The sequence below is a fragment of the Balaenoptera borealis genome, assembly GCF_965194805.1.
Source record: "Balaenoptera borealis genome assembly, chromosome: 7".
NCBI lineage: Eukaryota > Metazoa > Chordata > Mammalia > Artiodactyla > Balaenopteridae > Balaenoptera > Balaenoptera borealis.
Window position 1 is genome coordinate 53,723,253 of NC_138864.1, and position 18,700 is coordinate 53,741,952.

The window sequence follows — 18,700 nt, forward strand, 5'->3', positions numbered from 1 at the left end:
TATTGGATTGTTTATTTTTAAATATAAATAAATATCCATTTCTGCCTTAGGTTTCCCAATACTCATTCTCCACATGCTAAGTCAACATTAATGTAAATCAAAGCATAGAAATTAAGAAATTTTTCAGGACAGTGAAAAAATTAGGAACAGACCCAAATCCCTTTACTATCATCTTTCTTTGATTTATATGATCAAAGTAGTTTTAAATACCAAAGTCACGATACTGTTTACCTCTGGGAGGAAGTGGAAGAATGTGGATGAGGAGTGGTACACTAGAGTTTTTAGCTATATCTGTAAAGTTTTATTATTTTAAAAACATCTAAAGTGGACTTCCCTGGCAGTCCATTGGTTAAGACTCCCCACTTCCACCGCAGGGGGCATGGGTTTGACCCCTGGTCGGGGAACTAAGATCCTGCATGCCATGCGGCGCAGCCAAAAAAATAAAAGCATCTAAAGTAAATTTGGCTAAATATTAAAAGTTCTATATTTTTGTAGCGTTTTCTAAGTTAAATAAGTTTTGTAAACAGTTTTTAAAGATTTTTACTAATTTAGTTTTTAAATACTCAGGAATTTTTGATAGCAATTTTAATTTTTTTCTTTTCTTTTTCCTCTAAAGAATAAAATACAGTGTTGGATCCCTTTCTCCTATTACTGCAAATGTCTTGAAAAAGTCTGAACCTAAAGAGAAGATGGAATTACAACATACTTCTCAGAAAAACTCCAGGGAAAATGTACAGGTGATGGAGCACGGTTTCCTGTATAAAGAAACCCAGGAACCTGAACAAAAGTTTATGTCTACTTCAGAACACATCCCACACCTTTCAAGTGAATTAAGAGGACATGATGATAAAACATCTAATAAATGTTCCATGTTAAATCCAGCTGAAAATGACATAAAAGAAAATTTTATATCTCTAAATTTTATATCTCTGTCTCCACATAAAAATAAACAGGAATGCATTCTTGATGTTCCTGAACATAAATTAATTATAAATGAAAATGACTTAGAAGTAAGGGTGGATCACTGTCCACGTAGGCAACAGGCATCTGTACAAGTTTCTCATTTCAGTACGGATAATAGTGCATCTCAGCCAAAACAAAAGTCAGATACTGTGCTTTTTCCAGCAAAGGATATGAAGGAAAAGGACCTTCATTCAGTATTTCATCATGATTCTGATCTGTTAGCAATAAACAGTTCACAGGCGCACCTAACAATTCAGGCAAAGGCTCCATCCCAAAGCCCTCCTGAGGAAGCCAACCCATGTGACATCAAGAATATGGATAGTTTACCTTCTGGTAAAATCCATCGGAAAGTGAGAATACTATTAGGAAGAAATAAAAAAGAAAATCTGGAACCAAATGTGGAGTTATATAAGAAAAGAACTGAATTTCTTACTATACAAGAAGAAAACAGAATTTGTAACTCATCAGTACAATCTCTACTGGACTTATTTCAAACCAGTGAAGAAAAGTCAGAATTTTTGGGTTTCACAAGCTACACCGAAAACAGTGGTATATGTGATGTTTTAGATATTTGGGAAGAGGAAAATTCAAATCTGTTATCAGTGTTTTACTCTTCCCCTTCAACTTCTACATTTTCTGGTTTTTAGATTTAAAAAAATAAATACCTTTCAGAAGCAATGAAGATCATATTGAAATTTTTATAAATATGTATAAAAATTCTTAGTTTTGGAGGTGAGGTTTTGCCAATTTTGTTTACAGAATGAAATGTAAATATTAATAAAGGTGATGTTTGCATTCTTCTACAGAATTGAATACCTATTCTAGAAAAATTGTAGAATAAACTTGTGACTCATCTTATTTTGCATACTATGTTCATAATTGTTTTCTAAGAACTATTATGAATAATAAGTTTGCTTTATGTCAGTGAAAACTAATTTCAAGGGAAATTTTGAGAATATCAAAATTTAGCATTTTAAATTTAGATATTCTAGTTATATCTATTGTCTATTAAAACAGATTTCCACGATAACATGATAATATTGCTTTTAAAAACCTAATTTTCATACAGAAAGGAAAAATTGTATTTCAGTGTCTGAGTTCTGGAAATCATTATTACCAGAAACATTGACACATGAGGGTGAACTAGTTGGACCATGCTAGGGTGTTGGCACTGAGGAGTTAGGTTATTTGTAGAGATAAATAGAAGCCATGAGGAAAAACTTAACCAGGCTAGCATGTGGAATGAAATAATTTTTCCACTGTTCTTATTTACCTTTGGAAATAATTTCTTCCAAAAATGACTCTTTAATCCCTAATTTGGTATCAAGAAAGGAAAGGGAAAGGATTGCAATGAACTAGATATGTTTTGAAACATGCAGATTGCCTTTGATCAGTCACTTGGCGATTCAATAATTTAGAGAAGAGAAAATTCAAATATCAGGAAAATTTCAACTCTTACCGGTAGATGGTTCACAATAAAAATTAGTGCCAATGAATATTATATGAATACACTGTCAACTAAAATTAACAATTTTATTGTTCATGGCTGTACTTAAAGGAGGATCACTGAAATATCCTTTATAGTGCATACATGCGTTTATGTTTTAAACAAAAAATCCCTTGGAAGATTTTTACACAGGACAGAAAATTCCATTTATAAGTATGAGGGTTCTTATATAATGACATATTTTCAGTAGTAAACTCATGTAACAACAGACAAATAGCCATTTTCAAAATGCTCTCATATCGTGACCATTTCAAAAGCAGTTCTCTTATTGTTAACAAACATCTTTAACTTTGAAGGGATAAATTAAATGGTTGGTTTTTCGTTTTTTGTTTTTCAAAAACTCTTTGAGGCTCCCAAAGACCACATTAGTTGCCCCTAATAGTAATCCCATAAAATCTCTTTCTTTACCTTGTCTTAGCACTTTCAAACAGTATAAAAACTGAGTCGTAACGGCAACTCATCACAGGTTGGGTTCCCACAGGAAGTAAACTCTATGATGGAGTTTAGCATGCAGGATGTTTTCTAACGAGTGCCTTTGGACATAGTTGACCCCACAAGAATCTCGCAGTTGCTAGGTGAAGCTGACTGGTAAATCAGTGAATGGTTCAATGACCACTCAGATGGGGCATGACCGGGCAAGGAGGCTCTGCAGATGAGAATTCCTTCAGGAGCTGACAGCTGTAAGCTGTCTACTGCCTGTACTCCCAGCAGCTGGGGCAGCACGTTCTTTATTAAAGATGGATCGGAATCAATTACTCCTACCAGGATGGTGACTCCCTGTCTGCTGGTCTCTTGGAACAAGGAACCCAAAGGGGCTAGGTGGTAATTGCAGCTTATAGTTCAACAGGAATTGATAAAATGGGAAGCACAAATTACAAGAGGGACACAGGAATAATAATGGCAAGTAGGGCCACTCCTGCTTCCACCTGTTGGTTCCCAGACCCATGTATTCTTTTATCAGAGACATAGCACCATATAAACGTTTTGAACTCAAAGTGTATCCTGCATCCTAGGTGATACCCCATCCTCAAAAATATCACCTCCACACCTCCAAGCTAATGCTACAGCTGTGCCTTTAACAGGCCATTCCAATACTCTATCATTTAGGAAGCTTCTGGGTGATTCTATATGAGTTAAGACCGTGGACCACGTGCCCATGGGCTCACTCCAACACCTTCGCCATACAGTCAACCCCCTGGTGTAACAGGAAATTATGTATGATGCCATGCCAATAAGTCAAATCCTCAAAAAGTGATGGCATGAGCAAGAAAGACAATCTCCTACCTGGAATATGTTGTTACTGTGCCTAGCGTGATCAACTTGTCATCAAGTGCCAGGTTGGTCTCCTGGAGGGATTGTGCCATATCAGGAGCTCAGTGTTGGTCGCTGTTTCTGGCAAGTTGAACTTCAGGCAAAAGCAGAAACACTAGATCAACTTAAGTGAATAGGAGCCCATACCATTGAGCCCATACGTGGCTTTCATCCCTGCCACCATAGCCCTTTTGCTTATGTACCCATTGTGCCAGCATTAGGGTGGTATTAACGTATGACATGAAGATGCTCACAACTTCATGCCCACTCCCATATGCCACGTGCCTCTACCCCCTGACATGCAATCTTCCAATCTTTCTCTCCACAAATCACTTAACAGCCAGTCATTTCTCACTGCCCAAGGGTTCACATATATTCTGAACTCAGGCCACTTCTCTTTCCACACAAAGGGGGTGACTTCAAGCTTCACCTCTTGAAGCTCTGCCCATTGGGAAGATTTTCCCTTGTGACTGGCTTTCAGTACCACCCCTGAGTGGAGCTGTATGGAGGATGCTATCTATTTCCAGCTTGCAACCACAGAAGCAACTAGTCCATGAACCAAGTTTGGGTTTTTCCTCCTTTTTGCATCTGGTCTTAAAGGATGGCCCATACACCTGTAGGTGTGACCCAAGAGACAGGAACTGATACAACATTGATGGACGACATGGGGGTCTGGGCTGCCTGCTTGTGCAATTCCCACAAACCCTCGGGTCCTGCTCTTGCTCAGCCCTGTATGTACCAGTTCCATCTTACCATGGATTATTGCTGCACCTGCTCCAAGTTATGACTGGATGGTTCTGATAGAACCCCAGCTCAAGATTGCCAGTTGTAACCACATGATGATTTTGCCCCATGGTCAGGTAATTCATCTCTCATACATCATCATCTCATACAACAAACTATCTTCATTTTTCATAAAGTATATAGTTCTCCACTGAAGATGGCATGGCCTTATTCTAAAACCCCCAGGGCCTCGGTTGTGATTCCCTATTGGTGGTTGCCATAAACTCCAGCTTTCCTACCACTGAAGTCTCTAGAACCTTTGAACCTGCCTGGTTACATGACTGCAGAGCCCTTTTCTGCTTATAGCTGGCAGCCTTTCATGCCACTGGGTGGAAGCAGTATTCCCAGTTGGAATATACTGCCTCCAAGATCTGAAGAGGCCTACTAGGCATTATGCTACCTTTTTCATGTTTAGGAAGTTCAGGGTGCAATAATTTGTCCTTTACTTTGGATGGCATGTCCTGGAATGCCCCTGACCAATGGAACTCTAAAAATATTACTGATGTGACAAGGTCCCTGAACCTTCTTACGGTATCTCTCTCACCCTCTAGGGAGGGTGTCTTATCAAAGTTTCCAATATGTTAGCGACTTCTTGCTCATATCGTCCAATAAATATGTTACCATTGATATAATGTATTAATGTGATGTTCTCTGTGGCATCCTCTTCAACTTACTGGATGACAAAGGACAAGAAAGTTTAAATAGCCCTGAGGTAAAACTACAAAGGTATACTGTCATCTTTTCCCTGTGAATACACACTGTTTCTGATCTTTTATTTTCCTAACGGGGATGGAAATAATGCATCTACCCAATCAATGTCTGCCTACCAGGTACTTGGGAATATGTTCACGTGCAATGGAAAGGACACCACATCTGGCACTTCAACTGCAGTTGAGCCTATGACTTAGCACAGTTTGTGGCAGTCTGCTGTCATTCTTTACAACCCAGATGATGGGAATCAACCATCTTTTAGATACTTCACAGGCTCACTAATTTCCTCCACCACCACCCCAGGTTAAGATAGTGTTTTTGATTTATTATTTGGCTGAGGGATAGAGGCAGTTTCAGAGATTACCACTTACTTGGTGTTTTCTTTTCCTTTTCCTTCTCTTCTCTTCTCTCTTCCTTCTTTCTTTCTTTTTTTGTCTCTCCCACTATAATGATCCTTATCCTGTAGGTCAGGGACACAACGCGAGGGATTTTATGAAGTACTAAGTATTCGCTCTAATAAAACATTCAGAGGCTAAACAAATGACATTGTTGACCCACTGTGAGCCAAACCTTGGCCAGGACTCCATTTATTACCTGGCTGCCATATGCACCCATTATACGAGGTGCTTTGGATCCCAGGTATCATTGTGAATTCAGACCCTGCATTCAACAAATATTGGGTTATTCTTACCTTTGTCCCCAGTGCAATTACTCAAATAGCTGGAGGTAAGTCCCTTTGGGGAAGGACTAGGGGAATCATTACCACATGTATTTGACATGTGTTGCAGTGTCCTTCTCCTGGGGACATGACTTTTCCTCAGTCAATGGTTTCTGGGTTGAAAAACTGACTCAAGTTTGGAAACAGAACAAGAGAGCATGACTTTATTGGAGCAACTGCTCTCAGCCTCCTGAGGTGGATTTATTTTAATGATACATATTGAGTAGATTCCTTTGTTATTGTCCATCCATTTCACTCCTAAAGGAACTGTGTTCTATTAACCAACTCCACAACTCTCTGAGGATCAGCCCTCCTCTGGCTGCCTCTTTAACCTTGCCAATTATTATTATGGTTATGTGCACATGGCATCTGTATATGTGATGGGTTTCATTCAAATATATACAATTATATATAGATATATAGAACAGGCAAGATGTGGCCAGAAGCACACAACTGCAACAACTGTCAAAGGAGATTAATATGATACACCACATAACAAAATGAAGGTTAAAAATTGTATGATCATCTCAACAGATGCAGAAAAAGCACTTGACAAAATCTGAAATCCATTCATGATAAAAACTGTCAACAAACTAGGCACAGAGAGAATGTTACTCAACATAAGAAAGGTCATATATGATAAGCTCACAGCTAACATCATACTCAGTGGTAAGAAACAAAGTTTTTCCTCTAAGACCAGGAGCAAAACAAACATTCCCACTCTTGCCACTTTTATTAAACATAGTACTAGAAGTACTAGCCAGAGCAATTAGGCAACAAAAAGACATAATAAGGATCCAAATCAGAAAGGAAGAAGTAAAACTGTCTCTGTTTGCAGATGACGTGATATTATATATAGAAAACAAAGTCCAAGCAAAGTCCTGAGCTAGTTTACTTAGCTGAGGGTTCTAAAGAATGCATCAAGAGTTCTGTAATAAAGCCTTCCCTGTCTCTAGTCTATCAGGGACATTGGAATAATCAAGGAACTACAGGAATTGCTCCAAGTCTTTCCAAGTTAGGGAAACCCCAGCCACTTTCCACCACGGGGTCTGTAGAGTAGACAGCAGAGCCTCAAATAGGTCACCCTGCATGTCTTATCAAAAAGATCCTGGCTTAACAACTAGCACTTCAGGGGTTCTTTCCAAGTTCTATCTCCATTCGACTCTGAACCCACTAGCTATATCTGGCCGGGCAGATAGTAACAAAGAAGTAAGATAATGATTCTGGGAGATGTAACCCAACGAACAGAGAATGTTTCTGTTATGGTGGAGAGATATCTCACTGGCCTTTACTAGGGCCTAGGACAAATATTCTAGGCCAATTCCCAGCAAACAACTTTCTGATTCAAAATTTAGCATCTCAGGCATCTTAATACCAAAAAAGTAGGACCTAGGAGATTCTTAGCACCATGAGAAAGGAACAAAGTTCACTCTAAATGAACAAAGTAGCATTTTGTTTAAATACTAGTCTCAAGTAATACTAGTACTTAGTACTTATACAGAGCTTCCTAAGTACCAGGCACTATTCTCAGAGCTTTGTATCTATTAACTTCTTTTATCCTCATAACAATCCTATGATGAAGTAGGTTCTGTCATTATTGTTCTCATTTTCCAAATGAAGATAGTAAGGCATAAAAATGTTTGGTAACATATCCAAGGTCACATCCGCTGGTAAGAAGTGGCAGAGCTGAGATTTAAACCCAGACAGTCTGGCACAAGAATTTGTTTTCTTAGCCATTCTGCTATTCAGTGTGGAATCTACCCCCGGGAGACCTGCCAAGTTAAGGCCAAAGCCTAGGACGTGAAGTTCTAACACATATGCTAATCCGAACAAGCCCTGCCAGCACTCCAGCCCTTGATAATAACTCAATCAGATGATTCCTCATTGCCTAAGCCAGATCTTTGTTTGAATATGGAAATACAGAATGTGTGGTAGATGATGAATAAATCAAAGGCTTATAGAAAAGTTCTCACTAATGCTCAAATCATTTCAGAGTTCAATGTCTTTGCATATGCTGGCAATATTCTCCACTCTTCACCATGCAAACTCCTCCCTACCTTTCAAATTCAGAACAACTATCCTGTTCTCTGGAAGGCCTTCCTCATTCCCAACTCCAAAGGCAACCCTTCCTCTGCACCCTTTCTTGTAGCATTTAGCACTTTATATTCTATCTACTGCTACTCACATCGCTCTAGATGGTAAACTTTTTGAAAACAGAACTCTCTGGAAAGCCTCTGTTCCCTCATTGGAATACTGAGAGTAATAAAATTACCTCTTTCGCGAGGATTAACTAAAATAATCTCTGTAAACTTACTTGACATTTAATTAGCACTCAGTGAAGGATAGCCACTGTGAAAGTATAGTTTTGTAACCGTGCGTAGTTGGTACAGTGTTGACATACAATATACAGTTAGTAAATGTTTGTTAAACAAGTACAAAATAATATTCCAAAATATCACTGAGGAAAAAACAAAAACAAAAAAATCACTGAGGATGTACTTCAAAGGTCTTAGTTAAAGGTCTTGAATATAATGCTAGCCCTGATTCGTCAGTTTTGCCTATTGAAATTTCACAGCTCAAGTTGTCACATACCTTGTTCGTGTCATTTCATTTTTCCTGTTACAGTTGAAGGGATGCTGTGACCAAGACTGTTTAAAATTAAAATAGAATTTGCAAGTATATTCAGATAAGGAAAAGATACCCTTGCTTTTAAATTATTTCATTGGTACATTTAGTCATCTTACATTTTAAAATGAAGACAATAAATTAAAAATATTCCTTTCTCGGGCTTCCCTGGTGGCGCAGTGGTTGAGAATCTGCCTGCCAATGCAGGGGACACGGGTTCGAGCCCTGGTCTGGGAAGATCCCACATGCCACGGAGCAACTGGGCCCGTGAGCCACAATTACTGAGCCTGCGTGTCTGGAGCCTGTGCTCCGCAACAAGAGAGCCGCGACAGTGAGAGGCCCGCGCAACGCGATGAAGAGTGGTCCCCGCTTGCCGCAACTAGAGAAAGCCCTCGCACAGAAACGAAGACCCAACACAGCAATCAATCAATCAATCAATAAAATAAATAAATAAATAAGAACGTGAATTTCTTTAAAAAAAAAAAAAATATTCCTTTCTCATTTTTCCTTTTTTTGGTTCCTTTCCCTCCTTCACAGTTTTAATTTTAAATAAAAAACAATGGCTGCCTTCAAAAGTTATTTTATAAACAGACCAAGTTTTGTTTCACTAACACAAGAAAAATTTCAGTGTACTCAAAAAAATTTCTAAGCTCCTTGACATAGCCCACTTTACTGGGTTACCATGAATACAATAAAAATGCCAGACTAATAAAAGAATTTGGAAAATTCCTTGGAGAAACTGGATATTATCTACTGGATAAAAAACATTTCTGACCCTTAAGTAAGTCTTGGTCTGTATTTTGTTTACTTTCTTGAATATCTCCTAAGTATCTCTAAACTCTCCATCTTACTAATTATGCAAATATATAAAAATTATTTAGTATAAGGTTATTTTACCTTAATTCCTTTGAAGGGAATAAAATAGCTATCTTATATCATTTTATAAAGCATCTGTTTCCTCACGCAGGGAATTTCATGTAGTTATAATTAAAGTTGATTTTACTCTAATAATTTTTATCCTTTATATATTTAGGAAACCTGAACCTTACTGCAGATGAAGTCAGTATTGAACTTAACATAATTACCTGCACAATCTATAGACATCCATTCCACAAATTGTTACCAAAAGCCCTATGCTGTATAAGCATTATGCTAGGTGCTCAGGATACAGGAATACAAATTAACAAAACACAAGTCAGTAGTGATAAGTATTACAAAGAAAAAGAAAGCAGATTAAGGGGATTAGAGAGTGAAGGGGATGAGGTGTTATACAGATCAGGTAAATATCTCTGAAGGAAACAAGAGAGTGAGTCACAGGACACTGAGAAAGGGACCTCCAGGCAGACAGGTTAGCAAGTGCAAAGGTCCCGAGACAGAAATGTATTCTGCTTGTTCTAAGCAGAGAGATCGGTGTGGTTGGAGTGGTGTGAGCTAAGGAGAGGAAAAGGGACCTCCCTGGCGGTCCAGTGGTTAGGACTCTGCGCTTCCACTGCCGAGGGCCCAGGTTCAAGCCCTGGTTGGGGAACTAAAATGCCACAAGCTGCGTGGCCAAAAAAAAAAGGAGAGAAAAAAACGTAGGAGATGAGGTCAGAGAGAAAGCATGGCCACAGATCCAATGGAAAGATGATGTGAGCCACATACAAAGATCTTCTAGCAGCCATATTTTTAAAAATACAAAGAAACAATTTTTTTTTTTGCCACGCCACTCAGCTTGTGGGATCTTCCTCGACCAGGGATTGAACCCGGGGCCACAGCAGTGAAAGCACCAAGTCCAAACCACTAGACCACCAGGGAAGTCCGAAATGAAATTAATTTTAATACTGTATTTTATTTGAAGCACCATATCCGAAATATGATTTCAATACATAATCAATATAACAAAATATTAATGAGACATTTTTTCTTTCTTAAGAAGTCTTTAAAATCCAGTGTGTATTTTATACTCACAGCACATCTACATTCAGACTAGCACATTTCAAGTGCTCAGTAACCACATGTGGCTAGTGGCTACCATATTGGTGCAGTTATAGACAACTGTAAAGCCTTTGAAGAGTTTGGATTTTGTTTTATGTATCAAATATATACGAAAATAAAAGAACAATATAATGAATTTAAAGTTGCCATCACTCAGTTTCAACGATTAGCAATACATGGCCATCTATACCTCTATCCACCTTCCCCAAACCTAGATTATTTTGAAGGACTGTACTGGAGAGTTTTGAACAAAGGAATGACTTTTAACAGCTCACTCTGACTGCCAAGTAGAGAATACCTTGTAAAGAAGCATGGATGGAAACAGGAAGACCTGTTATGAGGCCATTACAATAATCCAGGTGAATTTACAGCAGCTTAGTGGGGGGTGATGGCAGTGGAGTTGGTGAGAAATGGAGGATTGATTGGATTCTTAATATATTTCAAAGGTAGAAGCTGACAGGATATATTGGTGAGTTGGGTACAGGATATGTAAGAAAAGAATCAGAGATGACTTCAAGGTATTAGGCCTGAGCAATGTGATAGAGTTGCCATTTACTGAAACAGGGGAGACTGCCAGAGGAACAGCTGGATGGAAATTGAGGGTTCATCTTTGGATATGCTAAGTTTAGACATCCTATTAGACATTCAAGTGCCAATAGTGAATAAAAAGTTGTATATCTAGATCTGCAATTCAAGGAAGAAGTCCAGGCAGAGATATAAATTTGTGAGCGATCAGAAAATAGGTGGTATTTAAAACCATGGGACAAGACGCATTCACTAGGAAATGAATATAAATGGAGGAGAGGTCCTGGTACACTCCAAAGTTAAGAGCAGGAAGAGGAGGAGGAACCAGGAAAGGAGACTTAATCGAAGCCCCAAGTGAGACAGAAAAAAAAATAAAAATAAAATGCAAGAAAAAGTAATGTCCCAGAAGAAAAGTAAAGGAAGTATTTCAGTATAGCAATATATGTTATTATATACAAATATAGTAATATTCAATATAGCACAGGGAACGATACTCAATATCCTATAACAACCTATAATGGAAAAGAATCTTAAAAAGAATATATATATGTACATGTGTATAACTGAATCACTTTGTTGTACACCTGAAACTAACACAACATTGTAAATCCAACTATAATTCAATAAAAAAACTTTTAAAAGAACTGTTTCAAGAAGGAGGTAGTAAACAAAACACAAAACTAAATTTAAGAAAATAAAAACCAATGCCTAGAAGTTGAAAACAAACTGAAACAAATGAACCTAATGGTGTATCAGTTTGGTAACAAAATCACACAGAGAAAAGAATTATTCCAATTGATCTCAGAACAAAATATTTTGACTACACAGTTTTTAGTGCAATACGTTCCTAGGACAAAAATATTAAAAGGGCAAACAAATCTTAAAATACCTAATGTCACTTAGTATTCTTATTGTTAATAGTAACAATTGTATTATTATTAACATGTATATATTTTAACATAATACAACTAAGAAACTATGTTAAAGCTGCTAAGGACTAATGTTCAGCATCAAAATGTCAGTTGAAAAACCTTGTAATTTTAAATTGTGGTTGTAAATATCAGTATAAACTTGTAACTTTATTTTTTAAAAAGTACTTATTTTCTAACTGTCCACTGAAAGGCCAAGAAGCAATGATAATCAAGTAGCAACAAGAATTTCATACTCTGGTCTCAAAACACCTTCACACACTAAAAGGACTCAGGGTTATTTCTGAACAGTCAATTCCAGGAAATGTACCAATTGAGCTTGGGATATCACATTATGATAGAAAGCAAGGAAGCTATCAAAAGCTAATATTGCCATATTAAATAAATACAGAAAACATCAAAATGCTTCCCCATGTGCCCAAAATAAAATAATGTGAGTATCAAACAACTACAACTGATAGAAATACATTGAATGTGTAAAGCCATGAGTTCGTAGTGACATGCAAAAAAGGAAAAAGACAGAGAGAGAGATTCTTTGGACATCATGGAGGTTGCTAGGTAACCAACACATTACTCTGAAATTGGATAATTTAAAGGAAATAATTAAAGATCTCGCCTGTCTTTTCGGTATGAACACTATTTCAGGGTAACCAAATAAGCCTAAAGGATGCAGAAAAGTTTTTCTATACAGAAGACTTGTAGCTAATAAATGTAGAAGTAATGATCAAATTAGAAAATCACCATCTTGCAACCCCTATTTCAAAATGAATCAGACAATAGTCATCAATAGATATTAAAATCATTAGTTAAAAGACTGTTGGGAAACTTCATAATGAAGGAACTAGGTTGTCACCACCTGAATTAAGCATTACTAAAAACGTGAGACAATCTGACACTATGTGGTTCTCCAGGTGATGAAACAATATGAAGTCTGTAACATCACCTACAGCTAGTCTCGTCAAAACTTGAAACAGAATTTAATCAAGTCTTTAGATCTCACTTCTAGACAGCAGGACTACTGACCCACTTTCTTCAAGAAGTAAATGGAATAAGGGAGGGGAAAAGGAGCACTCCTCCAGATGAAAAGAGATCCTAGAGACCCTAAGAACCAAATTCAAGATGTGGACCTTGTTTGGACTCTGATCTGAAAAAAATAATTGTAAAAAGGCATTTTTTGAGACAATCGGAGAAATGTTAATAGTTTGTATTAAAACTTCAGAAATGTTTTATTTCCTTTGTTAGATGTAAAAATGGATTTGCGGTTACCTAAGGAAAAAAAATTTTGTCTTTCAAAGCATAATGAAGTGGCTGGGTTAAATAGCATGCCATCTAAGATTTGCTTCTAAATACTTCAGCAAAAACAAAAACACACACACAAAAATAGAAACAGCTCCAGTTATCAAGATACTCACTTACCCCAGCATAAGAGCTGCGAGTTCTTCAACAGCCATAGAATACTGTCCCTGCTTCAGCAACTCAGATACTCACCATGACTCAAGAGTTGTCGAGTAGAAGCATGGAGGTCAGGACTGAACTGGGCAAACGCAGCAACCTCACCATAGGAGCCAATTTCAACTTCATGGTGCCTGCACCTGCTTCACAGACCTGGTGTGGGCAGCAGATCTAACACAGGACACAGAAAAACCAATGTAAATGGTAGGGCAGATACCTTTGTAGAACAATTCTGTTTCCAAGAAGATCTGTCCATCACGGATAGGAACGATATTCGTTGGAATGTAAGCAGACACATCACCAGCTTGTGTTTCTGGTAAGAAGTCAAGGAGCCACCACCAAAAGAATCGTTCATTATGTCTGCCCTCTCCTGTAGATGAGAGTGTGAGTAGAACACATCATCAGGCTGGGCCTCATGAGTAGCTGAGTGGTCTGCAGATCAGCAGAGGCACCAGCCTGTTTGGATAATTCATCATAGATGATCAAAGCATGTTTGCCATTATCCCTAAAATACTCTCCCACGGCACAGCAAGAATAAGGAGTCAGGTGCTGATGGAGGGCAGTGTCAGCAGCAGTGGCTGAAACCACACTGGTGTTCTTCATGGCATCCACATCTGTAAGTGTCTTCACCAACTGGGCAACAGTGGATCTCTTCTGACCAATAGCAGTGTAGATATAGTAGAGCTTCTTCTTTCCATCAGATCCATCACTGAAATGTTTCTGGTTAATAATTCTGTCAATCACTGATGTTTTGCCAGTCTGTCAGTCACCAATCGTCAGCCTGTACTGACCACAACCAATCAGCACCAAGCTATCCACAGCATTAATGCCAGTCTGCACTGGTTTCTGCACAGAGATTGGAGAAATGATGCCAGGGGCTTTCAGGCCAACTCACCAATGGGTCTTGGAACCAACTGGATCCTTGCCATCAGTGACATTACCAAGGACATCTACTATACAACCCAGTAGCTTCTCACCAACTAGAACATTCACAATGGCTCCAGTCCTCTTCACAATATCTCCTTCCTTAATTAGTTTATCATGTCCAAACACAACAAGACCAACATTGTCAGTTCCCAAGTTGAAACATACCCTTTAAGCCTGAAGAAAACACTACCATTTCGTCTGCTTGAACATTCCTCAGCCCATGTATTCAACCAATACTATCACCAATACTTGAGACACACCCTGTTTCTTCACAGTCAACAGAGGTTTTGGCTCCAAGATTACGCTCTTCAAGAACAGAGGATACCTCAGCAGTGCCAGTCTTCTGAAGACAAGTGTTAAGAGGCATGGAGGTTCCCTGTGGCAACGAAGGATGATCCCAAAGCATTCTGAAGACCAGTCTGGCCTGCCAAGGGAGGGTGCAAGCCACAGCCCAAGACCACGTGTCCAGACAGCATCTTTGCAGCTCTCCTTGGGTGGTTCCTCTGCAGCTGCAACCTCTGGACCAACTTCCAAGCAAATATTAACCAAAAGAAATTACACCAGAAATTCCAGTATTTTGAGATACTATGTAAGAGGATTATGAGATAATTATATTAATAGCAGACAAAATATGTTGTTAAGGGAAAAATCCTTATTATGGATAAAGTCACATGTAAAGATAAAATAATGCAAGAATAACTCACTAGAAACATAATATACATGCTTGTATAATTTTTTAATTTTTTTACTTTTTATTATGAAATTTACAAACATACAAAAGTAGAAAAAAATAGTACAATGAATGCCTATAAATCCACTAAGATTCAGCCATTGTTAACATTCTGTCATATTAGCTTTATTGATTTATCAATCTATTTCATTTTTTATTATTGTGGTTGAGCTGTTTCAAAGTAAGTGTCACACATTATGACATTTTATGCCAAAATACTTTACACTTCTAAAAGAAAAAAAAAATTCTCCGATCTAAATACAATGGTATTGCCTCCCCAACATGAAAATAGCTCTCTAGTTTCATCTCACACCCATTCCCATTTACCCACGTCCTCAAAGTGTTATTTATAGCTCACTTTTTCATAGCAGGATCCAATCAAGGATCATCTACTGTATTTGGTTGTTATAGCTCTTAAATTTAATCTATAGTTATTGCCCCTCCCCCATTTTTAGGAAATCCCATTTCTAGAAATCTATCCCAAAGATAACACTAGCAAAAAAATTTTTTAATTAATTTTTTGAGGTATAATTGACATACAACTTCATATGTTAGGTACATAACATACAACTTTATATGTTAGGTACATAACATAATGATTCGATATTTGTATACTCTGTGAAATGATCACCACAGTAAGTCCAGTTAACATACATCACCATACATAGTTACGGAATTGTTTTCGTGACATGAGCTTTGATGATTTACTACTCCCTTAGCGATTTTCAAACATGCAATACAGTATTATTAACTATACTCGCCATGCTGTACACTACATCCCCACGACTTATTTATTTTATAAATGGAAATTTGTACCTTTCGACTCCCTTTACCCATCTGCCCACCCTCCAACTCCCGCCTCTAGCAACCACCAATCTGTTCTATCTATGAACTTGGTTTTTGTTTTTGTTTGAGATTCCACATATAAATGAGATCATAACCAGCAAGTCTGTTTTAATACATACATACAAAGGTATTCCCTTCAGCACTATTTGTTATAGTAAGAAGACTGAAAACAAACCAAACATTCATTAAAAGGGGACTGGAGGCATGAACAACCACACAATGAAGTCCTGTGCAACATTTAAAAATGAGAAAGACTCTTGATTACTGCTATGAAGTGATCTCCAGAATATATTTTTAAATGTATAAATCATGTCACAGACAGTGGGCATAAAATGCTACCTTTTATCTAAGAAATAATTGAAGAGCAAAGCAAAAACTAATATAAATGAAAGGCAACATCATTAAAAACCATGCAGTAGATATAAAAAGGACAATAAGATATTACCAACAGCTTTATGCCAATACACTTGAAAATTTAAATGGACAAGAAAAATAGAGAAAAAGCAACTTACTAAAATTAACACAAAAATTAAAAATAAATCTAAATAACCCTATACCTATGAAAGAAAATGAACCCATAATTAAAGACCTTCCCCAAAAGAAATCTCCAGGCCATATCACTTCACTAGTGACTTCTAAATTAACAAAGAAATAATATCAATCTTATACATGCTCTTATAGAGAATACTTTTCAACTTGTCTTATGATGTCAGAATAAACTCAATACCAAAACTGAAGGGCTTACAAGGACAGAAAATTACAGACCAATTTTTTTCATAAATCTCATAAATCTATTGATTTAAAAACCCCTAAAACAAAATAGTAGCAAATTGAATCCAATAACATAAAAAAGAAATAACACATTACATTTAATGCAATGTTGGTTTAATATTTGAAAATCAATCAATGCAATTCACCATATTAATAGAATAAAGAAAAACATGCAAACTGACAGGAATATGGAATGGAAATTAAAAACCCATTCTACAGGTACCTGAGAGTTGTGCAGTAAATCTACAGTACAAGAAAACATATATACACACACACACACACACACACACACACACACAATTATTCCCAGGGAAATAGGTAGCAACTTGGTTTAGAATATTGCCAGAGTTACTCTCTCCTCTGGGCTAGGCCTCACTTTCTTTAAATTAGCAATGAGATAAGTTTGTGGACACCAACAGACAGAGACTGGTCCAAGGGTCCTTCTATTAGTCCCTTTATTCTCTGCCTTGAAGACAATGTTTTTTCATCCTTCTGCCGGTAGAACTTTCTTTTTTCCATTGTGTGCATGAACAGTTCGGGACCTCCACTCACACGACGTTACGCGATTGCTCACCATCTACAGCTATGTCCTGTGGGCACAATGGAGCAACTGTTTCAAAGGAGTGAGGTGTTATGGCCCTGCTATTTCCTCCCTGAGCGTGGGCAAACGTGGAGGCATCTAATCAAAACTCTGCTGCCAGTGAGAGTGCCAAATGCACAACCACTTTGGAAGACACAGTGCATTTCTTAACACACTTACCATATGACCCAGTAATGTCACTCCTAGGTATCTATCCAAAAGAAATGAAAATTTATGTTCACAAAAAAGACTTCTGTAAGAATGTTCATGGGAATTCCTGGTGGTCCAGTGGCTAAGAATCTGTCTTCCAATGCAGGGGACGTGGGTTCGATCCCTAGTCAGGGAACTAAGATCCCACACGCTGCGGGGCAGCTAAGCCCGCGTGCCACAGCTACTGAGCCCGTGCACTCTAGAGCCCATGTGCTGCAACTACTGAGCTGGCACACCGCAACAATGAATCCCACGTGCAGCAACTAAGACCCAACGCAGCCAAATAAATAAATAAATATTTAAAAAAAAAGAATGTTCACAGCAGTTTTATCATAATAGCCCCAAACTAGAAAGAGCCCAAACGTTTATCAATAGGAGAAAAAATATACAAACTGTGTTACGTTCATATAATGAAATACTACTCAGCATTAAACAAATTACACACGCAACAACATAAATGAAAATCAGAAACATTATGATGAGTGAAAGCAGCCAGAAACAAGAGCACACACTGTATGGTTCCATTTATATGAAACTCTAGAATAGGCAAAATTAATTTATGGTGGAAAAAACTGCCTTGGGGTGGGGTAGGATTTGACTAGGAACGGTATAAGGGGCCTTTTTGGTGGGATGGTAGTGTTCTCTATATTAACAGAAGTTTGGGTAGCAGGCTAATGAATTTGTCAAAACTCAGCTAATATATGCTAAAAATGTGTGCATTTCATTGTATATAAACTTTACATCTAGAGAAGAAACTTTAAATACTGAACTTGAGTTAATGACGTGCATGTTAAAGTACTTAGGGAAAAGTGGCTGAAAACTGTCATTTGTTTCAAAGAGCATAAAAAAATCAGATGGTTTAATGGATAGATGTGGCAGAGTATAACAAAAGAATTAATGGTAGAATCTAGATGGTGGGCATATTCTTTCAACCTTGCTGCATGGATGAACTTTCATAGTAAAATGCTGAAAATAAATGTAAAGCTCTGTCGCCTCGTTTGAAATAGGTTCAGTGAGGAAGCCTTCCTCAGGTAGATATATTAAGTAGCAAGTAAGCATAATTTGAAGAAAGAGAGGGACTTGTTACAGGAATTTGAACAATATAAATTTTCATTCCTTTTAAGCAATATGTAAAATT

At 37.6% G+C, this 18,700-nt stretch overlaps 1 protein-coding gene, 1 long non-coding RNA gene and 1 pseudogene across 9 annotated transcripts in view; 1 reads left to right on the forward strand and 2 right to left on the reverse strand.

The window, feature by feature from the left end:
• DBF4 (DBF4-CDC7 kinase regulatory subunit) overlaps window positions 1-1,641 on the forward strand; it is a 25,416-nt gene extending 23,775 nt beyond the window's left edge. For all 6 annotated transcript variants that reach the window (XM_082398335.1, XM_082398336.1, XM_082398337.1 and 3 more), the window contains one exon: window positions 617-1,641. In XM_082398335.1, the coding sequence (XP_082254461.1) occupies window positions 617-1,610 (994 nt within the window). In that variant the 3' untranslated portion in view covers window positions 1,611-1,641. The remainder of the gene's footprint in view (window positions 1-616) is intronic.
• Window positions 1-13,642, reverse strand: part of LOC309631772 — a 25,355-nt gene extending 11,713 nt beyond the window's left edge. The window contains exons 1-3 of one of the 2 annotated variants that reach the window (XR_014246520.1): window positions 13,463-13,642; window positions 5,647-5,735; window positions 3,755-3,875 (exon numbers count right to left, since the gene is read on the reverse strand). This is a non-coding gene — a long non-coding RNA (uncharacterized lncRNA). Of the gene's footprint in view, window positions 1-3,754; window positions 3,876-5,646; window positions 8,773-13,462 lie in introns of those variants that run through there. The other variant, XR_014246521.1, reaches the window with a different exon arrangement.
• Window positions 11,812-14,901, reverse strand: LOC309631678 (ATP synthase subunit alpha, mitochondrial pseudogene; annotated as a pseudogene). Its single transcript has one exon. The product of its transcript is annotated as an ATP synthase subunit alpha, mitochondrial pseudogene (transcript).
• Window positions 14,902-18,700: the final 3,799 nt, after the last annotated feature.